Genomic DNA, 22,270 nt, shown 5'->3' on the forward strand with positions numbered 1-22,270 from the left:
TTTGTCTGGAAGGTAACAGAGCAGAAAATCAAACCCTTCTCTGAGCAGCAAATATTTATCCATTTAATGAACCAGAGCTCTAATTTAATGTGTTTAATGGGTGTCTTCAACTCTGCTAAATCCTAAAACACTTCAACAGTCGCTACCTGGGGCAGGGGGAGAGATTTGAAGTTTCTTCTGCTTTAGAAAAAACTGGAGATTGAGAGGAAAAAATGCCTTGTTTGATCAAAACCCTGGAATTGCTTTCAGAAATCACTTTTCCCTCGAGCTGAATGTACAAACCATGGAGCATTTCTGTCACAGAGCCTGAGTCAGAGACTTTGGCAAGCTGGAAAAATGCAGCTCCTCAAATCCCCGTCCCTCCCTTTCTCCTCAGATTCCCAAGAGAAAATAAATGTAAGAGCTCTGAATGTTTTGGGTTCTGGGCTGAGATAACACGAGTTTCAGTTGGTGTCTGCACATCAGCTGTGGAAACCATGTCATTTTTATTGTGTGTGCAAACATGCACAGTGGGAACAGAGTGCAGTTTGTGTTCCCAACGGAGAGGCCTCTCCCCTGGAGGAGCAGAGCACAGGGAATGGAATTCCAAGCCCTCCATGAGCTCACTCAGCTGGCCTGACACGGCTGGGCCCAGCCTCTGCCGCTCCAGCTCTTACTGGGAATCGCAGAAATAATCAGGGACTTCTTTGGGAATGTTCAAAGGGAAAGAAAGAGAAATCCAGCAGGAAGGGAGGAGGGCTCTGTGAGGTTCAGGTGGTGCTGCTGTTGCTGCCCATGGCCATGTAGAGGATTTCCTTGTGGAAGTTGGCCTGTGCATTCACCAGGTGGAACAGGTTCAGGAAGCTGCTGTCCTCCTCATCCCTCTCCCCTGGCAGGGCACAGAAACCACGGGAAAGGAGCAGTGAAGGTGAAGAATTCACCCAGGCAGGCTCAGTGAGCTCTGCAGAGGGAGGCAGCAGCCTGTGCTTGGGGCTGGGCTTTATCCTCAGCCTCTGCCCCACGGCAGCACAGCCAGGAGGGAACAGCTCCCAAATTCCCTCCCCAGCCTGCCCAGGGACACACAGGAACAACTGTGTGCCAGGACAAGGAGCTGAGCTGAGCTGAGCTGAGCTGAGCTGAGCTGAGCTGAGCTGAACTGAGCTGAACTGAGCTGAACTGAGCTGGGTGTTCCTCACTCCAGCAGGGCTGCAGCTGCAGCTGCTGCAGCTTTAGGCTCAGCCCAACCTGGACTTTAGGCCCAGCTTTCTGGTGGGACAGATTTGAAACCACTGTTGGTTCCACCATCCATTGCACCAGGAATCTCTTAGCAAGAGAAATCATTTCAAATAAATATTTCTTCCCAATTCTGACACTGGCTTGGTTATTTTTGTTGTCCAGAGCAGCTGTGGCTGCCCCTGGATCCCTGGAAGTGGCCAAGGCCAGGCTGGATGGGGTTTGGAGCCACCAGGGATGGTGGAAGCTGTCCCTGCCCATGGCAGGAGTGGCACTGGATGAGCTTTAAGGCCCCATCCCACCCAAACCATTGTGAAATTCTGGAAATCTGGGATTTTATGATCTCCAACCCCTCAGGCTGTGCAGGACTGCCCTGCCTGGGGAGGGAGGGAAGGTCAGGCTGTTCTGGATGCTGTGCCTGGCTCCAGAACCAGCCCAGGGGCCCAGCCTTACCAGCCAGCACTGCCTGCATCATATCCATGAGCATGTGAGCAAAGGTGTTCTCCAGGCACTGCAGGAAGTTGTTCCTCTCCCAGGGAGTGCTGAAAACCTTGCAGACCTTCTGCATCATCTTCACTGCCCAGTCCATGCAGTACAGGTCCTTCTCACACACCTGCAGGGCAAGGGAAGGGTTAAAACCACAGCTTTTGAAGCAAGATCTCAGCGCTGGCTCTGGGCTCTGGATCAGCTGTGACAAGGCCAGGAACATCAGGGGCTGTGACAAGGACACAGAGCTCCTTCTTGCTGGCACAAAGGGAATTCTGAACCTTTTGCTGGTGGTGCTTTTCCTCAGGGATGTGCTGGAGCAGAGAGGTGGGACAGCAGCCAGCTCCTGCCTGGATTGATTCCCAGTGTGTGGGAGCAGGGGAGGGGAAACTTCTCCAGGCTGAGGCAGCAAATCTGGGGCAAGGAGGCTGAGCTGAGTTGTACTCACCAGAGCCATGAAAACCATGAGCCTGGCCAGCTCCACAGCTCTGCCATTGACAGCTTTGCTGGCCATGAAGGTGAAGCAGATGCTGTTCCCACTCAGCAGGAGGAGCCGGGCGTTGTTCTCCATCAGCCACTCCTGGGGAAGGACTTTGGAAGGAGGCAGAGAGGATTTCAGTCACCTCTGGGCAAAAAGGGAGCAGTGAAATTGCACAAATAATCCCTGCCAGTGATAATCAGAGCTCTCCACATCATCTCTGTGACACAACCTCGGCAAAAACTCTCAGTGTAGCTGGTAAAATTCTTCAGGAGAATTTTTCCCCAGCAAACAATGTTTGGACAATGTTTCCTGAATAATTCGTGGCAGGATTTGAATTTTAAAAATCTGCATGGATTCTTAAAGGATTTCTCCATGGGGAAAGACAGCCTGGATGTGTAAGGGACACTGGGTTTCTCTCTTCCCAGTGTGGTGACTTTTCCAGTTAAGCCACAGCTACTGAGAGGAATTTTGCAGCACTCAGCTGGGTTTGGAGGACTTGAGGATCCATAATCCCAGGGATTAATGATAAAGGCAAAAACACACCTGACAGCTCATCCACAAGACTGATAACATCATCTGCTGTCCATTCTCTAGCTTCTGTACCATACAGCAGCTTAATTGCATCAGCTAAACCCTTCAGACTGGTCTCATCTGTTGGTCCTTCTATCATTTTCTGCCAGACCACGTGTCCTGAGTGATATATCAATCACAACTGCTAGTAAGTGACATTCTTTAAACAAGGAACTTGCTAAACTGAGCCTCACAGCAGGGGCAGAGCAGAGGAGTTCAAGTGACACCACTGAGGTTTTGTGATTATTTTCCATCTGTCATTTTAGAAGGGACAGTGAGTCAAACTTAAAGAAACCCAGGTTAAATAATTAGGTGAGAAAAGGTGTTTTCCTTCAGGGAAATGGGGGCTTCTTTGAGATGGATTTAAGTCTACCCCAAGCAGGGGAGAATAGAGGAACAGAGCTGAACTGAATTGTTCATTGAATTGTAACTTATATTTGTGTGTGTGTGTGTGTATAATTTATATATTTTATGCAGTGATGTCTGGTTGAGCAGAACAGTTTTCTCCCAGGCAGTGCAATGACTCCAGTGGCTTCAGGTGGACAGAGGGCAGGTTTAGACTGGGCCTTAGGAAGGAATCCCTTCCCTTCCCTTCCCTTCCCTTCCCTTCCCTTCCCTTCCCTTCCCTTCCCTTCCCTTCCCTTCCCTTCCCTTCCCTTCCCTTCCCTTCCCTTCCCTTCCCTTCCCTTCCCTTCCCTTCCCTTCCCTTCCCTTCCCTTCCCTTCCCTTCCCTTCCCTTCCCTTCCCTTCCCTTCCCTTCCCTTCCCTTCCCTTCCCTTCCCTTCCCTTCCCTTCCCTTCCCTTCCCTTCCCTTCCCTTCCCTTCCCTTCCCTTCCCTTCCCTTCCCTTCCCTCCCCTCCCCTCCCCTCCCCTCCCCTCCCCTCCCCTCCCCTCCCCTCCGGGAGGATGCTGAGGGGCTGGAATGGATTTCCCAGAGGAGCCGTGGCTCCCCCTGGATCCCTGGAATTGTCCCCATCCAGTCTGGAGCAGCCTGGCACAGCGTGAGACATCCCTGCCACATCCTCCCAACCCACCCCATAACTCCGTGACTCCAAATCACATTTTTGGGGGGGATCTCCTCCCCCGGGGCCCCCCTTTTCTCACCGTCACGGGAGGACACGGGTCCGAAGATGATGTAGAGCAGGCGGGCCTGGTTGACCATGGGCCAGGGTTTGAGGATGCGGGTGAGCCAGAAGGCGCAGTCGCTGCGGTGGCTCCCGGGTGACAGCAGCACCCCCCGGCAGAACAGGCGGATCCGCAGCTCCAGCCTCCGGGCACTGCCTGGGGAAAACGGGCTGGGCTCGGCCTTCCTCCCTCCAAAGGGAAGGGAAAAGGCATTTTCCTGATGTTTTTCATTCGGGTTTTCGCCTCCTGCTCGCTGAATTTTGATGCTTTGCCCCGGTTTGGGTGGGGGATGTGTGGGTGTAGCCGCTGGGAGCCTGCAGGGCTCTCAGCTCGGGGGGTTTGGTTGCCTGGGGTTTTCCAGGAGGTTTCATCCTTCTGGAGGAAGGAGTGGAGAGTTCCACAGAAATTCCCACTGCTGGGAAATGGGAGGATTTCTTGAGAGGCGTTTGTCCCACCCATGTTGGGGTTTAGAAATGTTAAACCTCACTTTTTCCTGTTTCATTTTATTCCTAACTGGGTCCATTTCCCACTGACTTCACTGGTGTAGAGCAGGGACGATTCAAATCCGCTTTACTGAGGAAGAGATCCAAGTGATGATAATGGATAAGGGAATGATTTAAAATCATTAAAGGCCTCTCAAGAGAAATCAGAGACAAAAATCACCCCTGTCCGCTCCTGGGGAGCCCTGTCCATGGGGCTGAAGGCCCAGAACTCGCTCTAGGATGCTCCCAGCAGGGTGAGGAGCCGAGCCGAGCCTCAGTCCCACCCACATCCCGCTGGCAGCAGCCTGGAGCTGTTCCTGCCCTCTGGAATTCCGGGTTTGGGGGGTTTGGGACTGTCTGGAGCTGTTCCTGCTCTCTGGAATCTCGGGGGGTTTTGGGGCTGCCCGGAGCTGTTCCTGCCCTCTGGAATCTCGGGGGGTTTGGGGCTGTCTGGAGCTGTTCCTGACCTCTGGAATCTCGGGGTTTTGGGGCTCTCTGGAGCTGTTCCTGCCCTCTGGAATCTCGGGGTTTTGGGGCTCTCTGGAGCTGTTCCTGCCCTCTGGAATCTCGGGGGGTTTTGGGACTGTCTGGAGCTGTTCCTGACCTCTGGAATCTCGGGGTTTGGGGCTGTCTGGAGCTGTTCCTGACCTCTGGAATTCCGGGGTTTTGGGGCTGTCTGGAGCTGTTCCTGCCCTTTGGAATCTCGGGGTTTTGGGGCTGCTCTGGGTTACCTGGTTTGCTGCTGACAACCGTCTGCACCTTCCGGGCTAAATTGCTGAGCTCCCAGAGGAAGTTGAACACCCGGTGGCACTCGAGCTCATCCCAGCCTGCGGTCAGGATCTGGAGGGGACGGAAAATGAGGAGATGGAGCAGGAATTCTGTTCCCAAGGGAAGGGAAAATGAGGAGGTTGAGCCGAAACTCTGTTCCCAATGAGAGGGAAAATGAGGAGATTAAGCAGGAATTCTGTTCCCAAGGGGAAAGAAAATGAGATTGAGCAGGAATTCTGTTCCCAACGAGAGGGAAAATGAGGAGATTGAGCAGAAATCCCATTCCCAAGGAAAGGGAAAATGAGATTGACCAGAAATTCTGTTCCCAAGGGGAGAGAAAACGAGATTGAGCAGGAATTCCTTTCCCAAGGAAAGGGAAAATGAGATTGAGCAGGAATTCTGTTCCCAAGGGGAGTGAAAATGAGGAGGTTGAGCAGAAATCCTGTTCCCAAGGAAAGGGAAAATGAGATTGAGCAGAAATCCTGTTCCCAAGGAAAGGGAAAATGAGGAGGTTGAGCAGAAATTGCTTTCCCAAGGAAAGGGAAAATGAGATTGAGCAGGAATTCTGTTCCCAAGGAAAGGGAAAATGAGATTGAGCAGGAATTCTGTTCCCAAGGGGAGTGAAAATGAGATTGAGCAGAAATTCCATTCCCAAGGGAAGGGAAAATGAGGAGATTGAGCAGAAATCCTGTTCCCAAGGAAAGGGAAAATGAGATTGAGCAGAAATCCTGTTCCCAAGGAAAGGGAAAATGAGGAGGTTGAGCAGAAATTCCTTTCCCAAGGAAAGGGAAAATGAGATTGAGCAGGAATTCTGTTCCCAAGGGGAGTGAAAATGAGGAGATTGAGCAGAAATCCCATTCCCAAGCCAGCACTGACAGCAGATAAACACAATCTACCCTGCAGTCTTTAGGGAGAAGGGGGAAGGGTCATACCTGAGTGGAGGGCAGGGAAGCCTTCACCTGCCTCAGGTGGTGCTTAGGGCCTTGATACCGAAATTGGCCAGAAAAGAAACTTTCTAACGTGATTTGAAGAATTAGAAAGCAGGAATTCATCAGCCTGATGCCTCCCAAAAGCTGCTGAGAGTGTCCCAAAATCTGATTTGTGACTGCTCTGCGTGGGGTATTTGCTATAAAATGTCCCAGCAGCAATAATCACCTGCTTTTCTAAGTCAGGATTTTAATTTTTATATTTGTTTTAGGTTAATTTTAAGCTACCACAAGCAGAAACTGCTCTGGCCTCTGATGTGTGGAACAATTTCCCTGGAAACTAAAGCATCTCTGCTCTTGAGCTGTGAATTTGGAGCTGTGTGATAAAATGTTCTCTTTCTCCCCTGTTTTCTTAGGTTTTCTTAGGTAATAAATTGCTGATCAAAACCCAGACTGGTTGGGAGTGAAATCCAGGCCAAGGAATTCTCAGCAGCCAAATCAGCAACTTTTCAGCACCAGAAAGAAAACTCTGAGAACCGTGTGAATAAACACCACCCAAAAAAACCCCCCAAAAAAACCTTAAAAAAAGTTTATATTTTGTTTAAATCTCTCAAAAGACAGATGAATTTAAGGAAAAACCCCTTAATTTTCTTTTTTTATTGGTGCTACTTGCCTTGTGTCTGTGGGGATACTGTACCTGTAAGAAAACCCCATAGCACTGCAAGCCCAGGCAGTGCAGAGGGCTGGCACAACCATTCAGCTTGAAACAGGAAACCTGCAAGTGCAAATTAAAAATAACAATTAATTAAGTGATATTTAATTGCTCTGATTGGGAATTCTCTGTGCTCCTGGAGGCAGAGGAGTTCAGGAGGATTGTCTCTCCTCTGTGGGGGTTCTGGGGATGTTGTGGAAGTGAGTTCTTATATGTAATATAATATGTAATATCTATAATATATAATATATTATATTAATTCTATACATTTTATTATCTTTTTATAAACTATGTCTATTATTTCATATTATATATTATATATAAATAATGTATTCTATATAAATAATATGTTCTATATAAATAATAATATATTAAATATATGTATAAATATCTATAATATATAGAATATATATTTTATATATTATATAGATATAACATTATTATATTATATAATATATATAATAATAAATAATATTATATAATAATATATAATAATATTATATATATTATTATATAATAGAATATACTAGATTTTATACATATTTTTATCTATAATAAAATATATATAATATACATTTAAATATATATTTATTATAGATCATCATCATCTAGAATATTTTTATATTTACATTATATATATATATAAAATTCTATAAATGTATTCTATATATATTATATAGATATATAGATAGAGATAGAGATAGAGAGATAGAGATATAGACATATAGATGCAGATATAGATATATAGATACAGAGAGATATAGATATAGAGATAGAGATAGAGATAGAGATAGAGATAGAGATAGAGATAGAGATATATAGATATATAGATATATAGATATAGATATAGATATATAGAGATATAGATATAGATATAGATATAGATATAGATATAGATATAGATATAGATATAGATATAGATATAGATATATAGATATAGATATAGATATAGAGATAGAGATATATAGATATATAGAGACAGAGATATAGATATAGATATAGATATATAGATATATAGTTATATAGATATAGATATATAGATATAGATATAGATATAGATATAGATATAGATATAGATATATAGATATAGATATAGATATAGATACAGAGATAGAGATAGAGATAGAGATAGAGATATATAGAGATAGAGATATAGATATAGATATAGATATATAGATATATAGATATATAGATATAGATATAGATATAGATATAGAGATATATAGATATATAGATACATAGATATACAGATATATAGATATAGATATAGATATATAGATATATAGATATATAGTTATATAGATATATAGATATATAGATATATAGATAGAGATATATAGATATAGATATATAGATATATAGATATATAGATAGAGATAGAGATAGAGATATAGAGATATAGATATATAGATAGAGATAGAGATATAGAGATATATAGATATATAGATACAGATATTGATATAGATACAGATACAGATATAGATATAGATACAGATACAGATACAGATACAGATATAGATAGAGATATAGATATATTCTACACCTATAGAAAAGACAACAATCCATGCTGGCCCCACTTACCCCTGCGAGCACCTTGTGCACGTACTTGAGCCTGTCCCTGGTGGGCAGCAGCAGCGTGCACCTCTTGAGCAGCAGCCCTGTGGCAGAGGGGATCAACACTCAGGGGATTCAAAATCAACAAATCTGACCCAAAAATGCCGCCACTGAGAAAAACCCGCTGCTTTCTGCTGATTTGTGGTTGGAGTAAAGCTGGCTTTTCCCAAAGGAATATTTTCAGGGAGTTTCCAGCTCCCTGAGCCCGCTGTAAGTTGTTTATGGTGTTGTTTAAAGCGCCTGTTACTCACAGTTGGAGCTGTATTAAAATTCCTGCCTTGGTTTGGGAATTACAGCTGTTCAAAATATGGGACAGAAATGTTAACTTGTTGTAACCCTATGCTGGTTTTCCCCTTACATCACCCCCCAGTTTATTTTCAGGATAGACACATGCTCTGAAAAGCAAATATTCTGAATTTCCTTAATGTAAAACATAGCAGAGAGGGAAATTTATTTTCATGTTTGGGATGTCAGAGTCTGGAGCTCATTATCCTGAGGAACAGCTGGTTGTTGAGCAGAATTTCTTCTACTCTCCTGACAGAAACTGGGTTAACAGCTTGCACTCAAAGCCTTTCACCAGAATAAAATATATATATACTGCTTGTTAATTAATCAAGGAATCCACTGAAAAGCTTGGAGTTTCCCAGGGGAAATAAATAAATTTAAAAAAAAAATTAAAAATGCTAAAAACACTTCTATTTTTTTTCTTTCCCAAGGTCAGAAAGAACTTTGTGGATTTTCTGTGGTTGTGAAGTGACTCTTTCCCTGCTCCGAGCGTTTCAGCATTCCTGCAGCCAGCCATGATTTATTCATCAGCCTCAGATCTGCTCCAAAGCTCAGCCAAGTCCATTTTTTATTGACTAGATCAGGCTCTGGAGAGCTCTCCCCGAGGAGCAGCTGTTAGGACAGCTCAGCTCCGGGATGGAGTCGTGGGCCAGGGGAAAATGAAAATGTGTGGGAGTTAAAAAGGGGTCGAGTAAAAGGTGTTTTTTTAAATGCAGTTTATTCCTGCTGCAATGTAAATATTGATTTTTGCAGCCAGCCCTACCTCAGCTTCCCCTGAGCCTCCCACTGTGACACAGCTGAAGATTTTATATATATATATATTTAAAAAATAATACATATTTTGTCTTTTACTCCTCTTTAGCTCCTGCAGGGGTGGCTCACACCTACATTTAAATAACCAGGTGCCATTTTGGGTGAGATTACTGAAAAGCTCAAACCAATGCTGATTTCTTTTAAAGAATTACAAGGTTTCAGGCTTTGTTTTAAAGAGGAAACACTCAGATCGATTTTAAAAGGTGTTTTAAGACACCACAAAAGAATGGTTTGCTTACAATAGGTTTTTGTTCGAAATTATTCGAGCAGCTTTCCTTTACCTTGAGTGATTTAATGTCTTTAATGCCTTTATTTAATGTCTGTAATGTCTTTATTTAATGTGTTTAATATCTTTATTTAATGTCTTTAGTGTCTTTATTTAATGTCTTTAACGCCTTTATTTAATGTACTCTAACGCCTTTATTTAATGGATTTTAACACCTTTATTTAATGGATTTTAACACCTTTATTTAATGTCTTTAGTGCCTTTATTTAATGTATTTTAACTCCTTTATTTAATGTCTTTTGTGCCTTTATTTAATGTCTTTAATGCCTTTATTTAATGTCTGTAATGTCTTTATTTAATGTGTTTAATGTCTTTATTTAATGTCTATAGTGCCTTTATTTAATGTCTTTAATGCCTTTATTTAATGTATTCTAATGCATTTATTTAATATATTTTAACACTTTTATTTAATGTCTTTAGTGCCTTTATTTAATGTATTTTAACTCCTTTATTTAATGTCTTTTGTGCCTTTATTTAATGTCTTTAATGCCTTTATTTAATGTCTGTAATGTCTTTATTTAATATGTTTAATGTCTTTATTTAATGTCTATAGTGCCTTTATTTAATGTCTTTAATGCCTTTATTTAATGTATTCTAATGCATTTATTTAATATATTTTAACACTTTTATTTAATGTCTTTAGTGCCTTTATTTAATGTATTTTAACACCTTTATTTAATGTCTATAGTGCTTTTATTTAACGTCTTTAATGCCTTTATTTAATGTATTCTAATGCATTTATTTAATATATTTTAACACTTTTATTTAATGTCTTTAGTGCCTTTATTTAATGTATTTGAACACCTTTATTTAATGTATTTTAACACTTTTATTTAATGTCTTTAGTGTTTTTATTTAATGGATTTTAACTCCTTTATTTCATGTATTTTAACGCCTTTATTTAATGTCTTTAATGGTTTTTTAAATTTATTTAATGCTTTTATTTAATGTTTCCAACGCCTTTATTTAACGTCTTTAATGCCTTTAGTCAGTGTCTGCATTTCAACCCACATTCACAATTCTCCAGCTAACCCTGGCAGTGGTTTCTCTGTCAAATCCCCATTTTTCCATCAGTGGGGGAACACTAAATGACATTTCCATTTCATTTCCACCTGGGACAGAACGACGTGGAGCCCATCAGAACCGAGGTGCTTGGTACTGGAGTTAGGCCTGGCTTAATTTAGGCTGAGTTTCCCAACCTGAGGAATGTGCTCTGCTCCAAAGGGCTGAGAAATCCTTCTGCTTCACCTTCTCCTGCCAGGGAATTTGGGATCATCTCCTCCTTACAGGGAATTTGGAATCACCTCCTCCTGCCAGGGAATTTGGGATCATCTCCTCTTGCCAGGGAATTTGGGATCATCTCCTCCTGCCAGGGAATTTGGAATCATCTCCTCTTGCCAGGGAATTTGGAATCACCTCCTCCTAACAGGGAATTTGGGATCATCTCCTCCTGACAGGGAATTTGGAATCATCTCCTCCTGCCAGGGAATTTGGAATCACCTCCTACTGGGGAATTTGGAATCACCTCCTCCTGCCAGGGAATTTGGAATCACCTCCTCCTGACAGGGAATTTGGAATCATCTCCTTCTATTGGGGAATTTGGGATCACCTCCTCCTGCCAGGGAATTTGGGATCACCTCCTCCTGCGAGCTCATCCTCCCCCTGTTCCCTGGGAATTTGGACTCCCAGAGGAGGCAGGACACGCTGTTTTTTGGGTTTTTTTCCCCATAACTCAGAAATTCTGGAAGGACTCCAGGCAATTCCTCGGTGCAGGAAGGAGCCCTTTGTCTCCTGTGTTTTTTTGGGTCACATCCCCTGTTAAGGCACATCCCAGGAGGGAGATTTGGAGTGAGTTTTGCTCTCACCTAGAGCTTTGTAGTGCTCCAGGATGGAGGCTCCTTCTCTCCTGGCAAGGAGCTCGGGGCGGTGGAAGTCCTGCAGCAGCAGCCGGCGGCTCCCTGACGAGGTGGAGATGTAATTAATCAGGCGGCCGCTGATGGTTTTGGACACCATGCTCAGCATGCTGATGTCCTTCACTGCAAAAGCAAAGCCCGGGACACTCCTAAATCCCCACTGAAAGGGAAAAATGTCAATAATGACTTCTTCTGCCTTCAGAAACAAGGCCAAGAAAGAAGATTTATAAATAAAACAGGAATGAATTAATTGCTGTCGGTCTGCTTTGCCAGAGAGCTGGAGTAATTAGAAGCTAACAGATCTGAGGAATAATTTTCACATTTGATAGGCAAAAACCGGCTTCAAGTGGATTGTGGTTATCACTAAAATGTTGGGCGCTTTTTTTTCTGTGCTTAAAAAGCTGAAAATTCAGAGTTCAAGTCACACAAATTACTTTAAGTACTTAAAATCGACGACATTTTAAACAATAACTGAAAAAGGCGGAGGGGAATCGACGGTAATTTTCAGATATCGATATTTCTGATGTTTTCTCACCTGAGAGATAATTCAGCACCATTTGGAAGATCTCTAAGGGAAGGGTTTGGAAATCCCCCAGCGCTGACAGAGCCTGGGAATCCCTGCCCGGGGTGAGGCCGGAGCGGCGGCTGCTCCTCCTCTGCTTCTGCCTGGGGACCGAGGTGCAGCTGCTCATTGTTTTGGTGTTCCCATAAATTATACCTGGAGAAAAGAAAATAACAGCAAAAACCAGATTAAATTCTGATTTTCTGAGGAGGAAGAAGCTCCCAGAATGATGCTGAGAGGAAATGACTCCCTTGGAGATGCACAAAGTGAAAATCTCGTCTGTGTGTGTGGGGGATAAAATGCTTGGGTTCAGCGCGGTGGAAGCAATTCGCTAAATAACTTTTAGTATATAAAGAATAAAAGGTGTTCTAGCTAATAATTTAGTGTGTTGAAAAGTATAAATAATGTCTGGGGGGATGGAGGGCTCAGCTGATTTTGGGGGAGGAAGAGACAAAAGCACTGAGAGAACAGAAAGTGAGGAAAACATTTCTGGAAGGGAATTCTTGGGGAATTACATGTGAGGGTACAAGCTGCAGTAATTAACAACATCGCTGGAATTTGTCACGCTAATTATTCAACAGAACACCAGAGTTCCAGGGCTGTTATTGAAAGGATCATCACCGTTCCTTTAGAGCGATAATTACTGACTGAGAAGGACCAAACCGAAGATTAAAAGCACCAAAGCGATGCTTCAAACCTCCTTTTCCTGAGTTGGTGCGAGGCTTAATTTAATATAATGTGATATAAAAATAAATGATACGGCATTGCCCCGCGAAAATGTCAGTGCCTCAGGCTTTTCCAAAATCACTGGGGACTGAAAACGAGCTGTGAAAGAATCAATAAATGGGATTATTTGATTCACCTTCTGGGGTTTGAGTGTCTAGAACAGCCACACGTCACAATGTCAGGCAACACCGGGAGCTGTGGTTTAAATTGATGTTCTAACTGAGATTTTTCACACTCATCCCCGACTGCAGCAGCTGAGGCTCCGGGGGGATTGCCAAGTGCTGCGGGATCATTCCAGGCTGGAACATCCTTGGAGCAGCTCCAAGCTGCAGTGGGGAAATTCTCCCGGAGAACAGAGCCCATTGTTCCCGGGATTAAAAATTTACAAAATTACAGACAACGAGCTCCAAACATCCTCCCTGTTTGTCACCAAATCGCTCCAGCCAGCCTCTCCAATATTCCACGGAAGGGAAATTTCCCAGTCCACAATGGGGGCTCTGTTTGTGCTGAGAAATCGAGGGAATTTTGGGAAAAGTGGAACTGTGCTGGCTCTGGGGACACTGGGAATTGTACATTTCAGGAATTTTTTTTTTATGTCGCTGGGAGCTTTTTTAATTTAGCTGTGGGATATTTCTGGCTTGCTAAAGCAGCTGAAAACTTTTAAAGGGCTTGGGGGGAAATGTGAGTGCTGCTAAAATTAGTGGGTTTTAGGATTTTAGGAGGGGAAATTGAAAAGAAAAATCAGCTATAGATAAAAATTCTATTAAAAATGCTTATCTTCTAAAAGCAAGGGATTTTTACACCCAGAATTGTGGATTCCACATAGATTCCTTGTGGATCACATAAAAATCAGCTCATTCCCTGTTTAGGACCAGGCACCTCTAAAGTTGGCTAAATCTGGTGCATATTTCTGATCCAGGCTTTAGAAATAAAGTTGCAATCCTATGCTACTTTCTTTTCTTCCCACTCTCTGTCTGGAGCTGCAGGGATTTGTGGGATCTTTCAGTGGTTTTTAAAAATCTTACCTTGGCTCTCCAGCTGTGGAAGGAAAAATACTTTGCCACCAGCGAGGTTTTTGGGAAGGATTTGTCTGATATTTGTCTGTTTCTGTCCAATCTGGTCGAAATTAAATCGATTATCGCTGTTTTAATGCGGAGCAGAGCTAGATAAAATTAATGTAAATAAAAATGAGTGCAAACAGTCAGTTTTAAAGCCTTTCCTGAAAGCTCCCATTTGCTTCCTCTTTGACTTAAAGTGCTTTTTTTTTTTTTCTTAGTGACTTGAGCCAGAGCTGGGCAATGGGCTGTGCATCTCCATCTGCTGCTGGGACACCAATGTTTGGAAAACTGCTTAATCCACACTGGAAATTGAAAGGTAAATGTTAAATATTTAACAAGCTAAACTCATAATATTAGCTAAGAAGGGTCATCTTATTTGTCGCTATAAAGTAATTTGTTTACAAGGCAGAAAGCATCAACTTCCACCCATGTTGCCCTTAAGCAGTCGCTAAACTCCTGCTAATGGATGCACTTTAGTCCTGATATTTCTCGGAGCCCTGTGTTAGCATTTGGCAAACATTTATTGCAAAAAGGGTGTTTACTCTAGAGATTGGTTTGGGATGTTTCCCTTTCCCTTCCTCATCACCATAAACCCAGTGGCTTTGAATGTTAACTCGATGGGGGTTTTTATTTGGTTTTTTTCCCGATTTTCTCTTGTCTATTGTGGTATAAAAATCAAATAAAATAGAAGAAAATGAAATAATAATTTTCAAGTACAAGCCGAAGTGGGGGATGACAAACCTTAGAGCACTGGGTGCACCCATGGAGTTGTTACCCTTAACCTATAATGAAAATTTTTGTTTAAAAAAAGTGGTTTTATTTATGATAAAGACTCTGTGGAAGATTGATGGTGCAAATCGGTCCCCAAACCACCTAAATTGGGGAATAATGTGAATATAAAGCAGAGCTGAGGGTTCCTGGCCCTGTTGTTGTTGTTGGCCGGGTTGTGGTGTGAGGGGCCTGGCTCCCAACAGAAGGGGAAAACACTAAAAATGGCCTATTTTTCCCTCACTCCAGCCTGCATTTGCTCCTCAGGCTTCAATATTTGACAAAACTTGTTCTTTTTGGCCTTTCACTTGTGGTTTGGGGTCAGATTTGGACGGGCTGTGACCTTTAGGCCAAAGGACGGGGCGGGCTGTGTCCTCCACCATGGCCCCTCTCCCCCAGGCTACTAAAACTCGTGGCTAAAGGGCTGAAATGGGGGACCTACACCCTAAAACCTACATAAAATTATTAGAGGATGTCTCCCAGTTGCCGGTACTCACATGAAACACTTTATCAGCCGGTTTTTTACCTCAGGGAAACCCCCTCTCCACAAACACCCCCAGCCTGGCGCCCACAGGGAGCTCTGAGGGAGCAGCAGGGGATGGGGGTGTGGGGTCACCAAACCCCGCGTCCCTGAGGGGGAAAGAAACCCCAAACAGCCATTTAAAACTTATTATTATTTAAATTCAACTCTTCAAAGCTTCATTTCAGTCAAACTGTGCTAGCTATTTGGGTTAAAAGGAGTTCTGGTCGTAGGAGCAGAGGCGGGTGTGTACAGGCAGCACAGCTGTGTTTGGGAGCAGAAATGTTGGCAAATATTAAAAACCAACACGGTTTAAGTTTCGATTTGGTGGCTGCCAATCACAGACGACAACAGCGTGTCCCTTCAGCGGTGTTTCCTCAGGACTCCGCCCCTGTTTTAGGTGAATTTATGCCGCTTTTGGGTAATAACGATTTTTCCCGCCTTTTCCGCCCTCGGCCCCGTTCGGCGCGCGGGGGAGGGGGGGCGGGGCGCGAGCGCGGCTTTTCCCGCCCATCTCATGAATATTCAAATTAAACCACGCCCCTCGTGATGACGGGAGCGCGCGCGCCGCCTGTGGCCACGCCCCCTCGTTTGGTGAATGAGCCTCATGAATAATGAATGAGGGTCGGATGGGTTTTGGCGGGAAAGTCCGGAGGGGTGAGGGGACATCGGGGGGTCCCAGGGGTGACCTGGTGTCCTCAGAGCACCTGGGGTGGGGAGGCTCAGGTGTGTGGGGTGCCACAGGTGTGGGGTACGGCAGGGGTGGGGTGTCTCAGGGTTTTGGGGTATCTCAGGTGTGGGGTGTCTCAGGGTTTTGGGGTGTCTCAGGTGTGGGGTGTCTCAGGGTTTTGGGGTGTCTCAGGTGTGGGTGTCTCAGGGTTTTGGGGTGTCTCAGGTGTGGGGTATCTCAGGGTTTTGGGGTATCTCAGGTGTGGGGTGTCTCAGGTGTGAGGGTTTTCAGGTGTGGGGTATCTCAGGTGTGAGGGTATCTCAGGGTTTTGGGGTATCTCAGGTGTGGGGTACAGCAGGGATGGGGTGTCTCAGGTGTGGGGTATCTCAGGTGTGGGGTGTCTCAGGTGTGAGGGTATCTCAGGGTTTTGGGGTATCTCAGGGTTTTGGGGTGTCTCAGGTGTGGGGGTGTCTCAGGGTTTTGGGGTGTCTCAGGTGTGGGGGTGTCTCTGGGTTTTGGGGTGTCTCAGGTGTGGGATATCCCAGGTGTGAGGGTATCTCAGGGTTTTGGGGTGTCACAGGTGTGAGGGTGTCTCAGGTGTGGGATATCCCAGGTGGGAGGGTATCTCGGGGTTTGGGGGTATCTCAGGTGTGGAGTGTCTCAGGGTTTTGGGGTATCTCAGCTGTGGGGGTGTCTCAGGTGTGGGGGTGTCTCAGGGTTTTGGGGTGTCTCAGGTGTGGAGTGTCTCAGGTGTGAGGGTTTTCAGGTGTGGGGGTGTCTCAGGTGTGAGGGTTTTCAGGTGTGGGGGTATCTCAGGTGTGGGGTATCTCAGGGTTTTGGGGTATCCCAGGTGTGGGTGTCTCAGGTGTGGGGGTATCTCAGGGTTTTGGGGTATCCCAGGTGTGGGGGTGTCTCAGGTGTGAGGGTTTTCAGGTGTGGGGGTATCTCAGGTGTGGGGTATCTCAGGGTTTTGGGGTATCTCAGGTGTGAGGGTATCTCAGGTGTGGGGTATCTCAGGGTTTTGGGGTGTCTCAGGTGTGAGGGTATCTCAGGGGTTTGGGGTATCTCAGGTGTGGGGGTATCTCAGGGTTTTGGGGTATCTCAGGGTTTTGGGGTATCTCAGGGTTTTGGGGGTATCTCAGGTGTGGGGGTGTCTCCACTCTGCGATGGGAGCACGGGGCACCTGCAGAACTCTGAGTTTCTCTGGACCTGCCCTGGACCTCGGCCTGTGGACCTAAAACCCAACACCCTGCACAGAGGTTCTGCCGGAGCCCAGAGCACCAAAAACATCTCCAACCCTCATCTCCAGCCTTCATCTTTAATCTTCATCTTCAACCTTCATCTCCAACCTTCATCTCCAACCTTCATCTCCAACCCTCATCTCCAACCTTCATCTCCAGCCTTCATCTCCAACCTTCATCTTCAGCCTTCATCTCCAACCTTCATCTCCAACCTTCATCTCCAACCTTCATCTCCAACCCTCATCTCCAACCTTCATCTCCAACCCTCACCTCCGGCCTTCATCTCCAGCCTTCATCTTCAACCCTCATCTCCAGCCTTCATCTCCAACCTTCATCTTCAATCTTCATCTCCAGCTTTCATCTCCAACCTTCATCTCCAGCCTTCATCTCCAACCCTCATCTCCAACCCTCATCTCCAACCTTCATCTTCAACCTTCATCTCCATCCCTCCTCTCCATCCCTCCTCTCCATCCCTCCTCTCCATCCCTCCTCTCCATCCCTCCTCTCCACCCCTCCTCTCCACCTCTCCCCAGTGAAGCTGTGTCCGTCCCTGGATCCCTCTCGGTGTCCCAGCTCAGTTTGGACGTGGTTTGGAGCACGGTGGGCCGGTGGCAGGTGTCCCTTCCCCCCAGAGCAGAATTCCAGGATTCTGGAGCTGTCCCCACTGGACCATCCCAAGGATCCAATCCTGCAATCCCAGCTGGATTTCCCTTGGAACGGCTGCAACCTCATGAAATCCTGAGAAATCCTGAGGAATTCTCAGGATTTCTCAGGAATTCTCAGGAATTCTCTGGATTTCCTGTTTTCCGAGGAACGCCGGAGCCGCGCGTTCCTGTTCACACCAGCTTTAAAACAACTCCAAAAATATCTTTTTTTTTTAATTAATTCCACTTTGGAAGGGGCTGACTCGGAACAGCTGCAGAGTTTTCCTGGGAATTCTCCCGGGAATTCTCCCAGGAGCAGCTGGAGCTCCCAGAAGTTTCCTCGCTGCTCCAAATGCAGCTCCCATACGATGGCAGCAGAGGTCTGCAGCTGCTTTGATGGAATTTTTTTCCCAGTATTTTTATTTTTTCCCCCGCAGACAATTCCTTGGTTTATTTTCCTTCTGGGCTTTATTGGTTTTATTTTTGGTTTTTTGTTTTTTTTTTTAAATTTTCTATTTTATTCCCTTTTTTTATTTCATTGAAAAAACTCTCCTCTGAGAAACTGAAATAGAAACAAAGCAAAAATCACCCTGAAACAAAAGGAAATTGCATCCTTAAATTACCAAGATGGTGACGTCACCGTGACTGCAACATTTTTGCTGAAAAGTTAAATTAAATAAATGTACAAAAATAATGAGCCTGTTTCTTTTCTTCTTCCTCTTTCTGTTCCTGTTTATTTTTCCTCCTGGTATCCAGGATCAGATTGAATCTCTGGAATAGCATCCATAAATCCACCTTAGAAATCCTCCATAAATCCATAAACCCCTTTGTTCCACCCCCAAAATAATAATATTAATATTAATATTAATAATAAATAATGAATAATAATATAATAAAAAGAATAAATTAAAATATATCCATGTTAATGTTTATAATATTAATATTAATATTAATAATATTGTTAATATTAATAGTTATATATAATAATATTGATATTAATGTTAATAATAATATTATTAATAATAACAATAATAACAATAATAATCCAGGAATTCTTTGGATAAATTCCCCCTATCCCCCTCAGCTGGTATTTTTAGGGATTTTAGGGATTTTTATTCCCAATCTCCCAGCCCAGAGCGATCCCTGGGGAAGCTGAGCAGGGCTTAACCCCAAAATCCCATTTTATTTTTTATGGGGCCGTGCAGAGACAGCAGGAGGGATAAAAAAATAATGGGGAAAAAGGAAAATTGAACAGGAAATAGGAAAAAAAGAGGGATTAAATCCTTGGATGAGGATTCAAGAATTAAGGCCTGGCTGATCCCACCCTCCTGCTGGGCCCTGGGCCTGCAGGAAACCTTGGCAGGATTTTCCCTAAAAATCAGATTTTCCAGCTCCCCCTGGGATCAGAACTCTCTGTGTGGGAGCAGAATTGGATTTAATGTCAGGATTTGTCATTTCCTCGCTTCTCCCACCTCGTTTTGGGCTGAGATGAATTAACCCCGCTCTGCCCTTCCAGCAGGCCTCGCTTCCAGGGATTTGAAAATTCCTTAATTCTTTAAAATCCCTGGAGTTTGGGAAGGATTTGAAATCCTTCCAGGGATTTGAAAATTCCTGAATTCTTTAAAATCCCTGGAGTTTGGGAAGGATTTGAAATCCTTCCAGGGATTTGAAAATTCCTTAATTCTTTAAAATCCCTGGAGTTTGGGAAGGATTTGAAATCCTTCCAGGGATTTGAAAATTCCTTAATTCTTTAAAATCCCTGGAGTTTGGGAAGGATTTGAAAATTCCTTAATTCTTTAAAATCCCTGGAGTTTGGGAAGGATTTGAAATCCTTCCAGGGATTTGAAAATTCCTTAATTCTTTAAAATCCCTGGAGTTTGGGAAGGATTTGAAATCCTTCCAGGGATTTGAAAATTCCTTAATTCTTTAAAATCCCTGGAGTTTGGGAAGGATTTGAAATCCTTCCAGGGATTTGAAAATTCCTTAATTCTTTAAAATCCCTGGAGTTTGGGAAGGATTTGAAATCCTTCCAGGGATTTGAAAATTCCTTAATTCTTTAAAATCCCTGGAGTTTGGGAAGGATTTGAAATCCTTCCAGGGATTTGAAAATTCCTTAATTCTTTAAAATCCCTGGAGTTTGGGAAGGATTTGAAATCCTTCCAGGGATTTGAAAATTCCTTAATTCTTTAAAATCCCTGGAGTTTGGGAAGGAGGTGTTGGCCTCACCCAACCCAGGGATTTCTCTCCAAGGTGGTTTGGAAGATTCCAGAGGCAGAATTCCAGCTCTGGATAATTTCACAAAGCTCTGGGATGGAGGGGGTGGATTTATCCCCAATTCCTCCAGCTGGAAAACTGAAGGAGATAAGGAATTCTCACCTCAGGGTTTTCTTTTTCTTCTGGAATTCCCTTCCTGAGCTGGAGGAGTGAAAAACTGGGAATTTTTCCCCAAAAAGAGAGGCAGGATAAGGGTGGGGTGGGGACAGAGGTGTTTGTGTCTCTTCATCCCTGCGTTCTCCAAATCCCAGGATTTGGGATGTGAGGTTCTTCCCTCTGCATTTTCCTGCCTGCTGCTTCTTCCTTCTAAATATTCCTGCTGATTTCCAGCTCTTCTCCACCTTCCAGATCTGCTCACAGACAGAGAGCAGCTCCCAAAAACCAGAGAATTCCTGAGAATTCCTAAGAATTCCTCAGAATTCCAGCTCTGCTCACAGACAGAGAGCAGCTCCCAAAACCCAGAGAATTCCTGAAATTCCTGAAATTCCTGAGAATTCCAGATCTGCTCACAGACAGAGAGCAGCTCCCAAAACCCAGAGAATTCCTGAGAATTCCTGAGAAATCCTGAGAATTCCTGAGAAATCCTGAGAATTCCTGAGAATTCCAGCTCTGCACACAAAGAGCAGCTCCCAAAAACCAGAGAATTCCTGAAAATTCCTGAGAATTCCTGAGAATTCCTCAGAATTCCAGCTCTGCACACAAAGAGCAGCCCTCAGAACCCAGAGAATTCCTGAAAATTCCTGAGAAATCCTGAGAATTCCTCAGAATTCCAGCTCTGCACACAGAGAGCAGCTCCCAAAAACCAGAGAATTCCTGAGAATTCCTGAAATTCCTGAGAATTCCTGAGAAATCCTGAGAATTCCTGAGAATTCCAGCTCTGCACACAAAGAGCAGCTCCCAAAATCCAGAGAATTCCTGAGAATTCCTAAGAATTCCTCAGAATTCCAGCTCTGCTCACAGACAGAGAGCAGCTCCCAAAAACCAGAGAATTCCAGAGAATCCCTGAGAATTCCTGAGAATTCCTCAGAATTCCAGCTCTGCTCAGAGACCAGTCCCCAAAAACCAGAGCATTCCTGAGAATTCGTGAGAATTCCAGCTCTGCACACAGAGAGCAGCTCCCAAAAACCAGACCATTCCTGAAAATTCCTCAGAATTCCTCAGAATTCTTCAGAATTCCAGCTCTGCACACAGACAGAGAGCAGCTCCCAAAATCCTGAGAATTCCTGAGAATTCCTGAGAATTCCAGCTCTGCACACAAAGAGCAGCTCCCAAAAACCAGAGAATTCCTGAGAATTCCTGAGAATTCCAGCTCTGCACACAGAGACCAGCTCCCAAAAACCAGACCATTCCTGAGAATTCCTAAGAATTCCTCAGAATTCCAGCTCGGCTCAGAGACCAGTCCTCAAAAACCAGAGAATTCCTGAGAATTCCTGAGAATCCCTGAGAATTCCAGCTCTGCTCACAGACCAGTCCCCAAAACCCAGAGAATTCCTGAAAATTCCTGAGAATCCCTGAGAATTCCAGCTCTGCACACAGACCGAGAGCAGCTCCCAAAACATCCGCGTGTTCCTGAGAATCCGTGACCATCCCAATCCCAGCTCCTCCTGCTGGAATCGCTGTTTTTCCTCTCTCCTGCTTTTTAAGATGCAGCATCCAGCCCTGGACAGATGGGAAGCTGTCAGCACCAGGCAGGATAAAAGCTCCGGAACAGCTCGGAATCCACAGCAGCTCTGCTTTATGAGCTTCCCTGAGCTGTTATTCCATGGAAAAATTGGAATATTTTGGTAGATTTTGGTTCCCAAAGTTGCTGGAAACGGCCCAGCCTGCATGGTGGGAATGCCACAAATGGCAAAACTCTTAATTAATCTGATAATTGCTTCAAGATTTTGGGTTTGGAATTGTGGAATTGTGGAATTGTGGAATTGAGGAATTGTGGAATTGTGGAATTGAGGAATTGTGGAATTGTGGAATTGTGGAATTGTGGAATTGTGGAATTGTGGAATTGAGGAATTGAGGAATTGTGGAATTGTGGAATTGAGGAATTGAGGAATTGAGGAATTGTGGAATTGAGGAATTGTGGAACTGAGGAATTGTGGAATTGTGGAATTGTGGAATTGTGGAAATGGGAATTGTG

At 44.3% G+C, this 22,270-nt stretch overlaps 1 protein-coding gene across 1 annotated transcript; it reads right to left on the reverse strand.

Annotated features, from left to right (window-relative positions):
* Positions 1 to 721: 721 nt before the first annotated feature.
* On the reverse strand, positions 722 to 12,245 carry FBXO47 (F-box protein 47). Its single transcript, XM_058858093.1, has 10 exons — positions 12,209 to 12,245; positions 11,626 to 11,796; positions 8,344 to 8,420; positions 6,748 to 6,825; positions 5,088 to 5,196; positions 3,854 to 4,030; positions 2,723 to 2,869; positions 2,147 to 2,289; positions 1,666 to 1,825; positions 722 to 868 (listed from the first exon to the last, which is right to left on the reverse strand). Exons 1-10 carry the CDS (start codon positions 12,228 to 12,230, stop codon positions 750 to 752), a joined length of 1,203 nt encoding a protein of 400 aa, XP_058714076.1. The 5' UTR covers positions 12,231 to 12,245; the 3' UTR covers positions 722 to 749.
* Between the last annotated feature and the right edge of the window lie 10,025 nt (positions 12,246 to 22,270).

Source organism: Poecile atricapillus, chromosome 27 (genome assembly GCF_030490865.1).
Source record: "Poecile atricapillus isolate bPoeAtr1 chromosome 27, bPoeAtr1.hap1, whole genome shotgun sequence".
NCBI lineage: Eukaryota > Metazoa > Chordata > Aves > Passeriformes > Paridae > Poecile > Poecile atricapillus.